General features: G+C 39.3%; 1 protein-coding gene across 3 annotated transcripts in view; it reads right to left on the reverse strand.

Moving 5' to 3' along the window:
* EML4 (EMAP like 4) overlaps positions 1–19,266 on the reverse strand; it is a 201,343-nt gene that overhangs the window by 18,711 nt on the left and 163,366 nt on the right. For all 3 annotated transcript variants that reach the window (XM_049870526.1, XM_049870524.1, XM_049870525.1), the window contains 6 exons: positions 16,571–16,722; positions 14,337–14,462; positions 14,123–14,254; positions 13,325–13,392; positions 2,950–3,038; positions 1,343–1,440 (listed from right to left, as the gene is read on the reverse strand). In XM_049870526.1, the coding sequence (XP_049726483.1) occupies positions 1,343–1,440; positions 2,950–3,038; positions 13,325–13,392; positions 14,123–14,254; positions 14,337–14,462; positions 16,571–16,722 (665 nt within the window). The remainder of the gene's footprint in view (positions 1–1,342; positions 1,441–2,949; positions 3,039–13,324; positions 13,393–14,122; positions 14,255–14,336; positions 14,463–16,570; positions 16,723–19,266) is intronic.

A 19,266-nucleotide genomic window follows, 5' to 3' on the forward strand; every position in this document is an offset into this window, starting at 1 on the left:
ATTCTAAGAACTTTACATGCAGTAATTCGCTTCAATCCTGTGAAGGAGAAACTACTCTCGAGCTCACTTTATAAATGAGATGCTGATATAGGAGGTTTAAGTAACTTGCTCAAGGTCACTCTAGCTTGTAAAAGTGGTGAAGCAGGGATTCAAACCCAGGCAGTCTGAGCCAATCTGTGCTCTAACCACTAAACACACTGCCTACCTTTCCCATCATGTCCTCATTTTGACTGTACACCTCTTGAGGACACAAATCTTACCCATATTTCTGGTACCTGGACTATTTCTCTAGTGTCCAGCAGAGTACTGCCAGACAGTGAGTACTCAGCATGTCTACAGAACTGAAGCTAATCCTTATCCTATAATGATAATCTTACCAAGTTAGATACGGGCAACAAATGAGAGGAAACATTACATGCTTCTGTTAACTCTTAAATGCAGAAAAATCTCCATATAAATTAATTGTTTCATTTTTAGTGGTAGAGAAATGATACAGGACATTGCAGGGTGTGTGTGTGGGATGGGGGCAGGGTCGGCAGGGACATGGAACATTGAGATTAAAAATGTGAGAGACACTTTCATTTCTGACTCACTCTATTTTCACAAAAGTTAGCCCAAGAGTTTCCTATAAATATAGCCTCAGTTTAAGAAACCACCTTAAAATTAGTCAGAGAGAGAGAGAAATTAAATTCTCACCAAAAGGAGACTCCTTTCTAGAGTACACAGGCAGTCAGAACACTCCGCTGTCGGGTAACCTCAGTTTTCAAACACTGAGATTGAAGTTTACAACAGCTAACGACAGAAGACAGTGGGCATGCTGATGTAAACATCTGTACTGGGTTGGACAGTGTTCCCCCCAAAAGAGCGTCCCTGGCATCTCAGAATGTGGCCTTATCTGGAAACTGGGTCTTTGCAGACACACTTACTTAAATTTAAGATGAGGTCACACTGGATGAGGACGGGCCTTTGATCCAGTGTGACTGCCGGCCTTACAGGAAGAGGAGAGTACACACACAGGGAGGAAGGCTATGTGACCACGGAGGCAGAGATTGGAGCGATCCGTCTACAGGCCAAGGAATGTCAAGGACTGCCGGCACACCCAGTAGCTAGGAAGAGGCGAGGAAGGATTCTTAACTAGAGCTGTCAGAGGGAGCATGGCCCCGCTGACTTCTTTGGTTTTGGACTTCTGGCCTCCAGAACTGTGAGAGAATACACTTGCTGTTTTAGGCCACCAAGTTTGTGGTAGTTTGTTACAGCGGCCCTAGGAAACGAATACAACATTTAACTCCCTTTTAAACATCAGTAAAATTTTACATTTTTTTTTTTTAACTTCACTACTTACAGTGCACTTTCCGTATCTGCTGTATTTTCTTCCATTTTCTGAGACTACATAGAGGTAAATAAAGTTGTCATGAGATCCTACAGCCAAGAGGGTACCATCTAGAATAAAACAGGAAAAAGTGTTGAGTAGAGAAATATACTGACAAATTTATTTCCTGTTACTTTAGCGGACCTATACCAAATGAGGGAAACCCTGGTTGCATAGTGGTTAAGTGCAACGGCTGCTAACTAAAAGGTCAGCAGTTCGAATCCACCAGGCGCTCCTTGGAAACCCTATGGGGCAGTTCTACTCTGTCCTATAGGGTCGCTACGAGTTGGAATCGACTTGACGGCAACGGGTTTGGTTTTTTGTTTTTGGTTTATACCAAATGATAGTTTACGAACGTCATTAAATCTCATCAATTTGACCGTTATCTGGCATTTGGTGAAAGAGTTATTTCCCATCTCCCATCACTCAGAGACTTCTTGAAGAATAGCTGGTCACCTAATCCACTACGCTGTGGGCTCCACCCACAGCTCCTGCTAGTTAGTCAAAAACTGGCCCCTGGATTCACAATTAGGCTAAAAGGGACTTGAACCTACTTTTATGGATACAAGTACACAGTATTCATACAGCAAACTGAGTGTACAGCTGCTCATTTCAGCTGAGCACATAGGATCTTTCCAACTACAAGAGTAGGTTCTCTTGGGCAGGGACCATGATCTCTTCTTGTATGGTCTCCTCCATTGTACCTACAGTGGGATTTCAATTGCTATATTTGCACTGGTTATTTTTTACTACAGCACTGAAAAAGTCAAACAAAACAGAATAACTTTCTGCTTCAAGGTAACTCCTGCCAGGCTTATTAAAAAAAAAAAAAATTATAGTTTGAAGCAAATACTCTTCTATCCTTGGACCCCATGCTGACCCCAAATTATTGGAATATACTTTCAAATATAAGACAATGTCACTCAGACAAACTCCAGGGAAGAGTGATGTGAACGAGAAACTCACTAATAAGGGGGAGAGGGAATCAGAGTATTATTATGGAAACTTAATGAACATTTTGAGTAAAATACAAATAATTATTCAAACAAAGCTAAAATGAATTTACCAAATTCTCATAATAAATTGCTAAGCATTTTATCTAACACACCAGTCATTACTATGTGAACAGTAACAGTCTAAACAGAATTCTAAAGAACTGGAAGGACCTATAAAATGTGCCCATTTTGAATATTACTATAACTTGTTTAATACTCTCTTATACACAGAGAAAAGGCTGCTAAATAGATGTAACATCAACCTAATACCTTCTCAAAATTCTAAGACTGTGCAGTTCAAAAAAACAGGCTTTGACTGCACTGTATCCTGCTTTCAGTTGCAAATGCAGTTGTAACAGTTTGTTCTAAATTTATGTTTGCTTGATGATTTAGAATGTTGTTTTACTTTAGCAGTTCTTTTGCAGTTGCCCGCGGCAGATTTTAATCTGATGTTGGGGGAAACATATTCAATACCGAACAACTCTAGAGATGAAAAAAAAAAAAAGTAGCCAGCTTTATCAAAGCAGAAATATGCAATTACAGTGAAGAGCTGTGAACGCCAGCCTGGGTGGCCCATCTGCCTACCTAGTGAGTAGCGCATGACAGAGAGCTGCTCGTTCCCGTCTGTGTGGATAGAAACAAGATCTCTGGTCTCCGCATCCAGAACAAACCACCTGTTACGAAGTAAAAATCAAAATCTTCTTCAGATATAAGCATTTAGAGAGAGAGAAAGGCTTTTCGCCATTAGAAAAAAACATTAATAGCCCTTGAGTCGGGTATGTTTTTCTCTTCTAATGAAGGATGAGTCCATTTTAAAAATGATACAGTATAGCATAGGTCTAGGCATGTTCTCATTCACTGAATGCCAACTGTGTCCCTTTGCTGGGGACAACTAAACAGCAAACACGAAGAGGACAGGATCAGTGTTCTTGAAGATTACACTTCAGTTTGGGAAAAGGAAACAAGCCACTGAAACAAAGGATCATTAAATGCCAATCTCAGTGATGGTGGCTAAATATCAGAAAGGAACGCATCAAGAAAAACGAAGGATAGCAGATACAGAAAAACCTTTAGGGAGGAGGCAGGATATGGGCTGAGCTGAAAACGGAAGGAAAGAGTTACAGGCAGTTCAGGCAGGAGGAGTGGCAGCTGTAGAGCTGTGGCGCTGGAAGGAGCATGGAGACTGTGAGGACGAGAGGATTTCACACCAGCAGGGGGCACTCTGCCTCCGCAATACTCCCAGCACTTGTATCTTGAAATTCTTTGAAAGGGATAGCTTTTCATTCACATTTAAACCAAAAAAACAAACAAACCAACAACAAAAAAAATGAACCCAACCCAGTGCTGTCGAGTTGATTCTGACTCATAGGACCCTATAGGACAGAGCAGAACTGCCCCATAGAGTTTCCAAGGAGCACCTGGAGGATTCGAACTGCTGACCCTCTGGCTGGCAGCCCTAGCACTTAACCACTACACCACCAGGGTTTCCCATTCACATTTAGGGGGAAGAAAACCATAATGCAAACGCCTCTTCAGAGGTAAATCCAACTACTATATAGATGACTATTATCAGACGTTTTTCTGATAAGCGCTCGTGCTTCAACAGAGCACGATGACATAGAGGGTATACAGCAAACACTGGGAACTGCGGATGGGTGGGTAGGAGGATGGCATGCAGAGTTGCTTGGAGGAGTTTAGAGCTGAGCACTTCCTGGCTCAGAGTAGGCAATAAATATTTGTAGAATGAATAAATGAACAAGTAAGTATGTCTTGAACATGGCAAAAGACAAGTTTTAGCAAGCGTTATTAAACAGTAGTGCAGCGTGCAGGAAGAAATGGTTGCAGTGGAGAGAACAGGACAAGACTAGAAAAATAAAATCACCCTGGTGGCACAGCGGTTAAGAGCTCAGGCTGCTAAGCAACAGGTCAGCAGTTTGAATCCACCAGCCACTCCTTGGAAACCATATGGGGGCAGTTCTACAGGGTCGCTATGAGTTGGAATCGACTTGATGGCAATGAGTTTGATTTCTGGTTTTTATCTTAATCTCATATAACTGGATAGGGCAAGAGCAGCAAGTTTTAATTATTCATATGGGGAAAATGCCACCACTAAAATAAATCAATAAAAGGAATCATAATAGTTCCTTTTAATTTTAAAACAATACAGCCAATACCTAGAAAGAGACTGTTTCTCCTCTAGAATAAAAACATAAAAGAATTTTAACGAGAGAGAGAAGCTAGTGATGTTATTTAAAATGCCCTAGTGTTTTCAAGGGACAAGATGAAACACTTAAGATCCCAACTCCTTAGCTATCAATGAAACCTGTCTCTAAACAGGTTTATGAATGAATTTTAGTGACTTGTGAGCTGTAGCCTCTAGGCAGATAACCTAATTCATAAATTCTGTCATCGACTCAGGTAAGAGAAAAAGTTTCTATATGGCAATACTTGAGTTTAAAGGCCAGTCGGCACTTTGAAGCCATATACTGCATGTTTATTGATGGTTTCCGCTTCAAAAGGTGTGGAAGAAACACACTTTATTGCAACTGCACAGCACTCTTAGATTATAGGTTTCTTCTGAGGATGTAATTCATTGATCGATTTTTATGAAATTCCTCGGGCTAAGAAATGCCAAGGCTGATGCCAAGTTACGTATCTTTTGAAAAGAAGGTAACAAAATGGCATTCCAGCTCAGATTGAACAGACACACCTAAAGAACCATGAGATACGGCACCACTCTGTGGCTATCAGGCTTCAAATGTCAACGAGTTTATGGAAACTTTACTACACCCTCCTAGACATTTAAAAATTATCATCGATTTTTATTTTGGAGAAGCCACAATTGATATTGTTTTTAAGATTGTTTCCAGGTCAGTTTAAACTTCCTAGGAAAACTGCATACAATTTTATCTTTTTGGAAACTCCCTTTAAAAATAATACAAAGGCAGAATGTCTATTGGTATGAAATGTGGAGAAATCTAAACCTCTTAATCATTTACTGATTAGAGATAACAGCTACCAAAAAAGTAAAAGCACTGCCTGCTTTTCTGTTTCCTTAATTACATATCCAAAATGAATTCTGCTTTGGGCAACTGGTTTTTAGTAATAATTCAATCACTTTGTTATTAAAAATGGACCCCAGCAATGATGGTTAAGCCCCCACTCTTCACTGCATGGACTATGCTCTACCTTCAGAGAAGACTTTTGGGCTCAAAACCTCTGTCCCTAGCAATGTATGGAGAGGACAAACAAATCCTCTAGCAAAGGGGATTTTCTAGAAACAAATATTTAAGTCTTTACTCTGTTTAGTTGTATTTTTATTCCAGCCTAGAGCATATACAGTAAAACTATGCTTCTTGCTTCAGGGTAACCTGCCATCATTGTTGTTAGTTGCTGTTGATTCCAACCCATGGCGACTCCATGTGTGCAGAGTAGAACTGTGCTCCGTAGGGTTTTCAAGGTTGTGACCTTTTGGAAGCACCTTACTTCCAAGGTGTTCCCAAGTGGGTTTGAACTGACAACTTTTCAGTTATTAGTCCAGCGGTAATCCACTGGGCCACCCAGGGAATCCTAATACTAAACTACTACAATGACACTTAAAAAAAAAAAATCTTTTTATGTAGTATCTAAATAGGTTATAATCTGCTTGGGGGAGGGGCCATGTCTCAGATTTCTTTGTACCACTCACTGCAGTTACTACTGTACCGCGCAAGTCGCAGTGCTCAATAAGCTCAGTAAGTGATTGAGAAAGGGGCCGTAACGAGGAAGAATCCAGGCAGACTCAGGCTGATGGAGCTCAAAGGCACTGCGCACTCTTGAAAATGAACTCATATGAAGTTAATACTGACAGTCACGCCCTTCTGATCAGATGGCCTTGGTATCTCCCCTTCGGACCAATGGACATTTCTTAGGCTCAGAATCTTTATCACCACAGTATCTAGCAAGTACTTAGTTTCTGTTGTATTTGATCTTACATTCTATTTAAGACAAGTAATAACATTTTTCTATTTATGGTAGTGAGAGAAAGCTTCCCTTTTAAGGATATTTATCTAGATTTAAAAAACCGACTCAAATTAAAAAAACATAAGTAACACAGACGAAGATGGCCAACATTATGGGGATGTGCTGGATGAGCCTGGAGGCTTGGTCTTAACTCTGGTTTTGCCCTGCTCCACTGCTGACTTGTCCAGGGCTACAGTCACTGCCAAAACCAACTGAGTTGAGCTCAATCAGTTAAGGTCTCGCCATGTCTAGTATTTTGTGATTCCAAGTCAAAACCTATGTTAAATTCTTTACCTGCTCACTCACTAGGCTCATTTCCACAGCTTGCCTCCTTGTCAAAGCTGTCACTCTCACTGTAGACCAGAAATTTTATGGTCTTCTTTGAAGTCCCCTTCCTCAGTCTGCCTACTCCCCTTTCCATCCCCATATGTTATATATACCAAAAAACCCAAACCCGTTGCTATCGCGTCAATGCCAACTTACAGCAATCCTAAAGAACAGAGTAGAACTGCCCCATAGGTTTCCAAAGAGTGGCTGGTGGATTCGAACTTCCAACCTTTTGGTTAGCAGCCAAGCTCTTAACCACTGTGCCACCAGGGCTCCATATGTCATATATAGTATGTTCTATATGCTGGTTCAATTTTTTGCATTTCTTTCTTTAAAACATTCTTCAGCTTTACCTTTCGATTTTTTATTCTCCCTGTCATTACTTCAAGCCTACTGACGTCTCTAATGCTGGGTGTCTCGCTTCCATGTACCAACCTATTAAAATACTGTGGCAAAATCTCCACCCCCTTAAATTCTGTATATTAGTTTGGAAACAGAGCTGGGTACAGACAAGACTGAGTACAGAATAAGTACTGGACAAACTTCCTGGAGAACCTTGTCTGAGCTGATACGGACCTGACATTCCCATGGGATGGTAAATGTAGCTGTGGTTTCCTGAGGTCTGGAGGTGGTATGAAGAATAAATACTTTTTGAGAAACTGGTTCGGAAAATAGGAAGGGGAAGAATAATTAATTGGGGTCTTGGAAAAATGAAGCAGAATGTATTTTTTATCAGTAATTTGGAGATTATGAATGTTCTGATTCATAATGGTATAGGTTCACATATATTGTGACCTTTACGAAGAACGTGAATCTCACCAAAAGAACAAAATTTAAAACAAATGGGGAAATGTTATATTTGAAAATCATGTGTGGTATTTCTAAATGTAATTTATTCATTAAATAGTTTACAGTCATTGGTTCAATAAATCTACGATTTTGGTAACCAATGATCAACAATCACTAGTATACGCCAACTTTGATCTATTTGTATGCCTTACATCTTCATTTCAGTTGAGAAGATACTATTCTTGTAAAAATTCCTTAGTGCCAATTTTACCGATACCAAAACCAGACGAAGTATGACAAGGAAACTAGACACTAATATCCCCTTACGAAGATAAGATGTAAAAATCATCAACAAAATACTAGCAATCTGAATCCAACAAAAAATAAAAAGATTATACACCATGACCCAGTGGAATTTATTCCAGGAATGCAAGGTTGATTTAACATCTGAAAATCAGTTACAGTAATCCTCCCTATTAACAGAATAAAGGACAAAAACTGTATGATCATCTCAATGGACCAAAAAAAAAATCTGACAAAATCCAACATTCTTTAATGATTACAAACACTCAATAAACTAAGAATAGAAGGAAATTTCCTCAGCATGATAAATAGCATCAACGAAAAACCTGCAGCTATCATTATATTATTTAATAGTGAAAGATTGAATGCTTTCCCCCTAAACTTGGAAAAAAGTCAAGGATGTCCATTCTTATCACTTTTGCTCAACATTGTACTGAAGGTTCTAGCCAGGATAATCAGGCAAGAAAAAGAAATATAAAGCATCCAGATTGGAAAAGGAAGTAAAATTATCTTCATTTGTGGATTACATGATCTTGTATGTAGAAAACTGTAAGGAATACAATAAAAATTATTAGAACTAACAAACAGTTCAGCAAAGCTACAGAAGAAGATCAATACACAAAAATCAATTGTATTTCAATACACCAGCAATAAACATTCCAAAAATGAAATTAAGAAAACAATTCCATCTACAATAGCATCAAAAACAACAAAATACTTTGGTAGAAATTTAACAAAAGAAGTCTGAGACTTGTACACTGAAAACAACAAATCACTGTTGAAAGAAATTGAGTATCTAAAGGAAAAACACCCCTGTTCAAGGACGGAAAGAGGTAATATTGTTAAAATGGCAACATTTCCCAAATTGATCTACAGATTCAATATAATCTCAATCAGAATATCAAGTGCCTTCTTTCCAGAAATTAACAAGGTGATCCTAAAATTCACGTGGAACCTGAAGGGACCCTGAAAGCCAAAGAACCTTGAAGAGGAACAAAGGTGGAGGACTCACACTTCCTGATTTCAGAATTTACTGCAAAGCTACGGTGACCAGGACTGTGGCACCAGCATAAGGACAGACATACTGATCAGTGGAATAGAACCGAGGGGTCCGGTGTAAACCCATACATACATGGTCAGTGGACTTTTGACAAGGGTGCTAAGACAATTCAATGGGGTAAAGAATAGTCTTTTCGGCAAATGGTGCTGGGAAAACTAGATATCCACGTGCGAAAGAATGAAACTGGACCCCTACTCGCCTATAAAGAACAAAAACCTATAAAAAAACAAAAGTTAAAACGGACCAGAGACCTAAATGTAAGAGCTAAAACCACAAAACTCTTAGAAAAACACAGCAGTCAATCTTTGTGATCCTGAGTTTCTTTGATAGGACACCAAAGGCACGAGAGGAAAAAAAAAAAAAAAAAACTGGACTACATAAAAATTAAAAACTTTTGCGCTGCACTGATACCATCAAGAAAGCGAAAAGACAACCCTCACAATGAGAGAAAATACTTCCAAATCCTGTATCTGATAGGGACTTTAACCCACTAAAACCACTGCCATTAGGGACTTATATCAACTGTAAAAAACTACAGAAGCCAGAACCTGTGTAAGGCAGAAGCCAGTCAGAGAAGGAAAACACAAATATTTTTCACTAAAAGAAGCGATCGAGAAGTCGTAAGACTGCATCCTGTCAAACATGAAAAACTTTCCAGACCCAGAAAAAAAGCAGTCCCACTGAGTTCTGGCTCCCAGGTTTCACTGTAGAATACATAAAGAACTGTTACAACTCAACAATAAGACAAAACGGGAAAGGATTTAAATACATATTTCTCCAAAGAGGATACACAAACGGCCAATAAGCACATGAAAAGATGTTCAGTATTATTAACTATCATGGAAATGCAAATAAAAACCACACCCACTAGGATGGCTATAATCAAAATACAGACAATAGTAAGTGTTGGTGAGGGTAGGGAACCTTCATACATTGCTGGTGGGACTGTAAAATAGTGCAGCTGCTTTGGAATACAATTTGGGAGATCTTCAAAAGGTTAAACATAAAGTTATCATATGGCCTGGCAATTCTACTCTTAAGTGTATACCTGAGGGAGCTGAAAACACACATCCACAGAAAACCTTGTAAACAAATGTTCATAGCAGCCACAATGGGGAAGCAACCCAAATGTCTACCAACTGCTGGATACGGCAATAAAGAGAAATGAAGTACCAATACATACTACGACATAGATGAGCCGCGAAAACCGTATGTGAAGTGAAGGAAGTTAATCACAAAGGATCACATATTGTATGTTTCCTTTAACATGAAATGTCCACAATAATCAAATCTATAGAAACACAAAGTAGATCAGTTGCCTAACGCTGGGGCAGGGGCAGCGGGGAGTAGTAGAGGGGAAGAATGGGGAATGACTAGTAAGCACAAGCTTTCTTTTTAAGGTGATGAAAATGTTCTAAAATTAAGATTGTGATGATGTTTACACAACCCTGTGAATGTACTGAAGACCACTGAATTGTCCATTTTAAATGGTACTTTTAATTGTACGCTTTAAAAGAATTGTATGGTATGTAAACTGCATCTCGGTAAAGCTGTTTAAAAAATCCTTAGTATGTACGTATTAGCATGCTGAGGAAGTACTATGTTCACTTAAGGCTACTCATTTAGTATTTTTCCTTTAAAATTACATTAGCAGCGTTGCTGTTAACCCCCAAACCCAGTGTTAGTTGCCATCAAAAGCTGGCTCTGACTCATGGCAACCTTACGTGTTAACAGAATGAAACGTTCCCAGTCCCGTGCCATCTTCGTGATCACTGACATGTTTGGGTACATTTTTGTGGCTATTGTGCCAGTTCATCTCATTGAGGGTTTTCCTCATTTTTGCTGACATTCTACTGTACCAAACATGATGTCCTTTTCTAAATAAATGTATCTTAAAATACGTTATTTATACTGTGCTTATCCCTTGATTTCAGGAAGAAGAATTCTAGATGTGAACATGAAGTCATCTTTAAAAATTCTGCTAGTCCCTCTCATCTGGATCATGTACAATTTGGACATGGGTTGCATTATATTCCATTAAAAACAAAACCCTTGCCCTAAGTGTAGTTTTTCTTCAGGCTTATGATCACTGATAATAATCTGAATAAATGGCTAAAGAGCCCCCAGTTTCAGACAGTATAGCTGTGTGTCTACAGACCCATGGCAAAAATAAAAACAAACAAGAAAGCTCCCCAAGAATCAACACAGCCTAACCAGATAGGAAACCAAAGACAGAACTTATGTACAGAGTTAACACTGACAACTACGGCTTTCCAAGATTCTAAACAATCCCTGACTTCACACCAGGATGGGCTGCCAGCCATCTTTTAGTTATCACATCATTCTCACTTATAAAGTGTCTTCTTGCAACTCCAAGAGTAAACAATTGGCTTAAGTTTAGCTTAAGTCACTTAATTGAGTGCCTTCATTTTAAGTTTGTTAATGACGACTTCACAGCCACATAAATGTTAGAAAGTAATTTCAGCTGAGATTAAATCAGGTCAGCTTCTCCTTAAAAATTGGAGCTCTGTATGTATGGATGGATGTGTACATGTACTTGTACACACTCGGACACCACGTCTATGTCCATCCAGTCAAGTGCTGTATCATCATGACTCAAACCCCTCTAGGGGTCCACTCGGTGTTTAACTCCCTCATATATATATACTATATATAGTGTATACTTTTAGAATATGTCAGCCAATGATTTAATCTTCAAAGCCCAGGCTTCCTTACAACATTTCTAAGTACTGTTATAAACACCATAAGCAACTCTCAAAGTGTATTACTGGAGTCTTGGAAAGGCACAGGGTTTGGAACCACATAAAACCTGAGTTCAAAGTCCATCTCAGTCACAAATGACTGAAACTCTCTGGGTCTTGGTTTTCTCTTGGTGCAATAGAGATGTTAATAAACACTTTGCTGGGCTCCTGTTAAGATCAGAAGTGCTGTATAAGAAGAATTTAGCACAAGGACTGACACCAGATGTGCAATAAAAGGCTGGCTCTTAAGGCTGCAAGGACTTTAGCACCTGTGGTATCTATTCAGCTGCCAAACAGAGAGATCTAAAGTGAACCCCTCTGTGATTTTCTGAAAACCAGATCACTACTACAGCTTAGGTTGTTCCCTGTGTGCCTAAGACAAATTAATAATCTATGTAACAGTCTACTATGTTTTGGAGAAGTCTCAGACAGTAAAACAAATTATCAATTGCTCTCCTAAGGAGCCTAATTCTAAAATTCAATTATTTCAAAGCTGCTCAAATAGCATCTATAGTCACATATCCAGATCTCTAGGTCTATCTTTACTTTAAAGATCTGTTTTTCCATGATTCTGAAAGACCGAAAGCACTATATACAAGCAGGAATTTGAATGTTTTTGACTTTACAGAGGAGTTAATTTCTACCCAATAGCCAGAAGGAAAAACTTACTACAAAAACTCTAAATGACTAAATTCTGTGTGGGGGGTGGGAGGGGGTGGGGAGGAAGGGTGGAGAGAGTTGTTTAAAGTTAAATGAACTACCCAAACAACTAGCGGATTTAAAATATTTAAGTCACATAAAGAAAAAAACGATATTTAGAAAAGTGTGTTCATTACAGTTTTACCCCATTACAAATCACCGTTCCACACCTTCTATGGGTTTAACTTTTGGAAAAACTATATTTTTTTCCCCTCTGCTTCCTTAAAAAAGAAATTACGTTTTATGTGATGAGATGTACTTACTAGCCGAGGCAATAAATAGGAGTCAATTAACAATATACAGAGAATGAACATACGTTACTTAATAACCTTGGAAAGGTACTATTAGAGGTCTGTAGTCAGGCAATTAACGATGTCAGGAAATACACCTTTATTACGGATCTGTGTAGCATTCAAAAAGGAAGAGATGACAAAAGCTAGAGCACAAACAGCTTTTAAATGCTCATGTGGGTTACATTTAGCTTCAATTCCCTTCCTTACATTAAACATGAGAGAGAGTTTCTGAGACCTCCATCATTTCATGAAGGAGAGTCAAGCCTTTAATCATCACCTCTCAGTGAAGTCTACCCCAACCACCCTATTTGACCACCCTATTTACCGTCTTGCAGCTGCACCTCCCTCCAAGGTGCCTACGCTCGATGTCCCCTCCCCCTCCAGGGCTCTTGTCATTCGCTGACATAATTAGTTAGAATGTGTTTTTTATTCTGTCTCCCCCGCCCTCACCCCCACTAAAATATGGACTCAGCAAAGGCAAGAATTTTTATTTTACTCTCTGATGTATCCTGAATGCCCATAACAGTGTCTACCAAATGGTAGGTGCTCAGTAAATAATTATGACTGACTGAATGAGGATATGTAACAGAGAAGGGCAACCAGCACCTCAGCGTGCCACTTAAGAGGTGAATTCTCCACAGCAGATTGAGAATATTCCTAAGGAACAGTTTACACATCCCACCACTTCAGATTACTCAGCTCACATTTTCCCTTCAAGACCCTACCTGCCTGAGTGCGTTCCTATGGCCACCACTGTGCCACCTGGATGAAAGTCTGCACAGTGTCCTGGTTCCTAGAAGAGAGACAGACAGCTGTTGGGGGTCCATCAGGAAGTCTCCCTAGATCTATGGGGACAGTGGCAAAAACATATCTGAAAATAACTTGTTTCATATGATCATGGAATTCCAATCCACTTTATCATAGCCAATGGCAAATAACACATGGATATAAGAGGAAAAAGAATCTCAGAGCAGGAAGGGAATAAGAGCAATACACTGGCAGAGTGGTGAGGAGAAGGGACATCTTTACTGCTAGGCAGTGGAACAATAATAAGGATAATAGAGTCCTTCAGAATCTAAAAAGAATTTGCGTACATCTTGGGCTGCAAAAGGTGGTATCTGGGTGGGGTAGGGAGAAAACACAGTAAGAGAGCAACTCACAAGGAAGACAGTAAGGAGAGCCTGTGAGTGAGCAGCACTCACTGAATACAACTGCACCACCACCAGAAGCCCAGATAATGTCCTAACAGTTAATGCTGCATGAATATGGAAAGCCTTAACTATAGGATTTTTTAAGACTGACATGGACAGAAAAACTGAACTTTTACCCTGCTAATCTGCTTCTTTAAAATGGGTTTGTGTTATATTTGCGACTAGACACTTTCTCTTCCCTCCCACTCCCTAACTAAAGAGTTCTGTAAGAACACACGGTTAAGTCAAGGCTTAATCTTTTTTCCTCTGCTGCTCCGACTACCAGTTTGGGGCATTTTCTGCGGGGTTCGCAATCACATCTGCTTCACTCACGTCTAGGAGCCTGGTCCATTCCAGCCTGTGCTCCACGGAGTTCCACATGCACACCTGCCTGTCCTGAGCACATGTCAAGAGCAAATCTTTGAAGGGATGTGTGGCAAGACCCCAAAGCTCATCTGTGTGACCCTGAAAATGAAATACACCCACTGTTATAAGAAACAAAGGACATCATCAAAAATATGCAGTTAATGAAAACCATACAGCTTACCTGTACTTCTATTTGGAAGCCATCATTAAATGTTCCCCGTAAAATAAAATTCCGTGACGTGCCTACTAAAAACTGATCTGCTTTTCCTTCTGCTACAGCTCTGATTGTTCCATACTGATCAGGAACCTAGAAAAAATAAATCCGTAAAGTCACCATAACCCAGTGCCGTCGAGTCGATTCTGACTCATAGCGACCCTATACACACCCTGAAAACCAAAATCCAGACCCAACGCTGTCGGGTCAATTCTGACAAACAGCGACCACAATAGGGTTTCCAAGGCTATAAATCTTTACAGAAGCAGACTGCCACACCTTTCCCCCACGGAGCCCCCTGGCGGTTTTGAACTGTTGACCTTTTGGTTAGCAGTCTATTGCTTTACCCACTGTGCCACCAGGTCTCCATGCACTAATTACTACCTGAGGGCTAGATTTATAGCTGTAAGCAATTATACCAGTTGCTTCCTAGTCAATTTTGACTCATAGTAACCCCGTGTGTGTCAGAGTAGAACTGTGCTCCGTAGGATTTTCAATGGCTGAGTTTTTGCAAGTAGGAGCCTCGGGGTGGACTCAAACCTCCAACCTTTTGGTTAGCAATCTTTGTGTTAACTGTTCACACCACCCAGGGACTCCTCCGTAAGCAACTTCGGGGTGGTAATTGATGCTTAAGACTCCAAATCTGAAAACAATATAGTAATCTTATATTAATCATAATTTATTTGGAGTCCATGTTCAGACAATTAAGTTTTACTGCACAGAAGTTATAATGTATTATTATCAATATCCTTTGCTTCTGTCAATTTTAAATCTATTTTTTATACAGTTTCAAGATTTAAGGGTTAGGGGTAGGAGAAAAATGAGTAAGACCTATCAGATCTCATGAAGAATGTGGTCTGGTTTTGTTATGTTACTTTGGGTCAGTCACGTAACCTAAGCCAAGCTTCTTTACCTGTAATATGGGAATAAAAATACTTGCCCTGCCTACTTTTGCCCCATCTACTATTCTAAGGATCGAAATATAAAAATAATACACGTGAAATTTGTTAAGTAAAAAAGCATTTATATTATAAAGTATTATAACTGTCATTAACATGACTCCTCGGGAGATGAATCTCATTTAATGCACTATACGGTATATTCTCAGTAAATGTTACATAGATATTTTAGTGATCCCCCTAAATGACTTTCTGAAATAATGCAATTCTTTCTCTTTTATGAAACTGGATCCAAAATGGTTCCTAAAAGCAAAAAGAATTGATGTCTAAAAATAATCCAAATTTATGTTAGAAATGACAAAGGAAGAAGTGAACTAGATTATGTTGCTTTGGACTACAAAGAACACGAGTTATCTGTGGAGAAAAGACATAGCAAAGGAAGTAGAATTTCTACTATGAACTTAAGGCTGTCATAAAGCAGCTCATTATTTTCTGTCTTCTTGGGAATGATACCCAAAAGAAGTACTATCAGATCCTCTTCTTAGAGAAGATTTTGCCTGAGATGCATATTATGTGTAGAAAAAAACACTGAGCAGAAATTCAAATTTTAAACCACCAAAAAATACAAGCAATGTTAAACTCTGTGATAATGTGCTACTGTTTTGAGAATCACTGACCTAAAATACTGTTCTTAGTCATTTCGCTTTCTGAGACTTCAATGCAATTAGCAAACTTTCACTGAGCATGTAATAGTTAGGTAGTCCTGGTGGTACGAATGGTTAAGCGCTTGGCTGCTAACCAAAAGGTTGGCAGTTCAAACTCGCCCAGTGGCTCTGTGGGATGAAGACCTGGTGATCTGTTTCCGTAAAGATTATAGCCAAGAAAACCCTATGAGGCAGTTCTATTCTGTCACATGGGGCCACTACGAGTTGAAATTGATTAGATGGCACCCAACAATGGATACACTTGGCCCATGCCATGAAGCAGCCACATACACAGATAATTAGTGATTATCATTAAGCCCACTGTTTTAAAGATCATTTTCATATTTTAAAATTACACTGGTCATCTTGTATACCCGGGATTTGGATAGGGTACTTGATGAATCTTTGTTGAATTTCAGCTTTGCATGGTTAGATTTTTGGACCTGAGACCACTAAAAACCAGGCTCAGAAGTAGATAAGCTATTAACTCTGCCCGATCCCTCTCCCAGAAAAGTGTAAGTTGTTTTAAGGTGGGATAAGATACACGAGTGTAGAGGGTTTAATATTTTTACATTGTACATTCAGTTTCCATCCTTACCTCTATTTCTCTTTCAGGATTCAGATCATGGTCCCACAGAATTATTTTTCTGTCTTTCCCTCCTCCAGTTAATAACATCCCATTTCTCATCTGACAAAGTGTGAACACACTGCCATCATGAGCTTTGATCTGTTTGCTGATTTGATATACACCTAAGTCAAAAAATCAGAAAAATAAAAACACTAGTGATAACATTTCTCATCAGACTTTAGTGTCTATTTGGAAGAAAATTTTAGTAGAAACGCAAAGTGAATAACCAGAAGGTTCATCTGACTCAACAATCAAAAACCAATTTTCAGCACGTCTGGTATAAGGCAGGCATCAAAGCTTAAGACTTAAGACAAATACATAAAATGAGAACAAAATGAGAAAAAGAGAGGCATATTCCCAATGCCAACATTGAACATGGACTGAAAGACTGTCCTGAAGCTTCATTTAAAAAAAAAAAAAAAAAAAGAATCCTCTGTACTCATTTTTCTTTATCCATTTTTAATATATCACATAAATTGGTATGTAACAAACTATCCCTTATTCCAATTAATATCTGTTGAACAATACTACAGTTAGCACGAAATAGCATCAGCAAAGTTTAATTAAAGGAAGGACCTGTATAATAAAAATATTTATGTTCTGGTTTGAAGAGAACAGAGAAATACCACACATTTTTCAGGTCTGTTAAAGAGATTTTTCTCCAATGAATAATTTTTAAAACGTGAGTATTTTACAAAGGCCCAGTGTCAGTTAATTGGGGAAAAGATAGTCTTTTTAACAAATGGTGCTGGCATAACTGGATATCCATTTGCAAAAAAATGAAACAGGACCCATACCTCACACCATGCACAAAAACTAACTCCAAGTGGATCAAAGACCTAAACATAAAGACTAAAACGTTAGGAGCTCTAATACAAGGCATAAACAGAATACAAAACATTACCAAAAATGACGAAGAAAAACCAGATAACTGGGAGCTCCTAAAAATCAAACACCTATCCTCATCTAAAGACTTCACCAAAAGAGTGAAAAGACCACCTACAGACTGGGAAAAAATTTTCAGCTATGACAGCTCCGACCAGCGCCTGATCTCTAAAATCTATATGATTCTGTTAAAATTCAACTACAATAAGACAAACAACCCAATCAAGAAATGGGCAAAGGATATAAACATGCACTTCACTAAAGAAGATATTCAGGCAGCTAACAGATACATGAGAAAATGCTCTCGATCATTAGCCATTAGAGAAATGCAAATTAAAACTATGATGAGAGTCCATCTCACTCCAACAAGGCTGGCATTAATCCAAAAACACAAAATAATAAATGTTGGAGAGGCTGCGGAGAGATTGGAACTCTTATACACTGCTGGTGGGAATGTAAAATGATACAACCACTTCGAAAATCTATCTGGCGTTTTCTTAAAAAGTTAGAAATAGAACTACCATACAACCCAGAAATCCCACTCCTGGGAATATACCCTAGAGAAATAAGAGCCTGCACACGAACAGATACGTGCACACCCATGCTTATTGCAGCTCCGTTTATAATAGCAAAAAGCTGGAAGCAACTAAGGTGTCCATCAACGGATGAATGGTTAAATAAATTGTGGTATATTCACACAATGGAATAGTACGCATCGATAAAGAACAGTGACGAATCTGTGAAACATTTCATAACATGGAGGAACCTGGAAGGCATTATGCTGAGTGAAATTAGTCAGAGGCAAAAGGACAAATATTGTATAAGACCACTATTATAAGATCTTGAGAAATAGTATAAACTGAGAAGAACACATACTTTTGTGGTTACGAGGCGGGGAGGGAGGGAGGGTGGGAGAGGGTTATTTACTGATTAGTTAGTAGATAATAACTACTTTAGGTGAAGGGAAGGACAATACTCAATACACAGAAGGTCAGCTCAACTGGACTGGACCAAAAGCAAAGAAATTTCCGGGATAAACTGAATGCTTCAAAGGTCAGTGAAGCAAGGGCGGGGGTTTGGGGACTATGGGGCTTAAGGGGACTTCTAAGTCAATTGGCAAAATAATTCTATTGTGAAAACATTCTGCATCCCACTTTGAAATGTGGCGTCTGGGGTCTTAAATGCTAACAAGTGGCCATCTAAGATGCATCAATTGGTCTCAACCCACCTGGATCAAAGCAGAATGAAGAATACCAAGGTCACATGATAACTATGAGCCCAAGAGAAACAGCCACATGAACCACAGACTACATCATCCTGAGACCAGAAGAACTAGATGGTGCCCGGCCACAACCGATGACTGCCCTGACAGGGAGCACAATAGAGAACCCCTGAGGGAGCAGGAGATCACTGAGATGCAGACCCCAAATTCTCATAAAAAGACCAGACTTAATGGTCTGACTGAGACTAGAGGAATCCCGGCGGTCATGGTCCCCAAGCCTTCTGTTGGCCCAGGACAGGAACCATCCCCGAAGACAACGCATCAGACATGGAATGGACTGGACAATGGGCAGGAGAGAGATGCTGATGAAGAGTGAGCTACTTGTATCAGGTGGACACTTGAGACTGTGTTGGCACCTCCTGTCTGGAGGGGAGATAGGAGGGTAGAGAGGGTTAGAAACTGGCAAAATTGTCACGAAAGGAGAGACCGCAAGGAAGGAGCAGGCTGACTCACTGGGGGAGAGTAAATGCGAGTATGGAGTAAGGTGTAATATAAGCTT

This window comes from Elephas maximus, chromosome 26 (genome assembly GCF_024166365.1).
Source record: "Elephas maximus indicus isolate mEleMax1 chromosome 26, mEleMax1 primary haplotype, whole genome shotgun sequence".
NCBI classification, from domain to species: Eukaryota; Metazoa; Chordata; class Mammalia; order Proboscidea; family Elephantidae; genus Elephas; species Elephas maximus.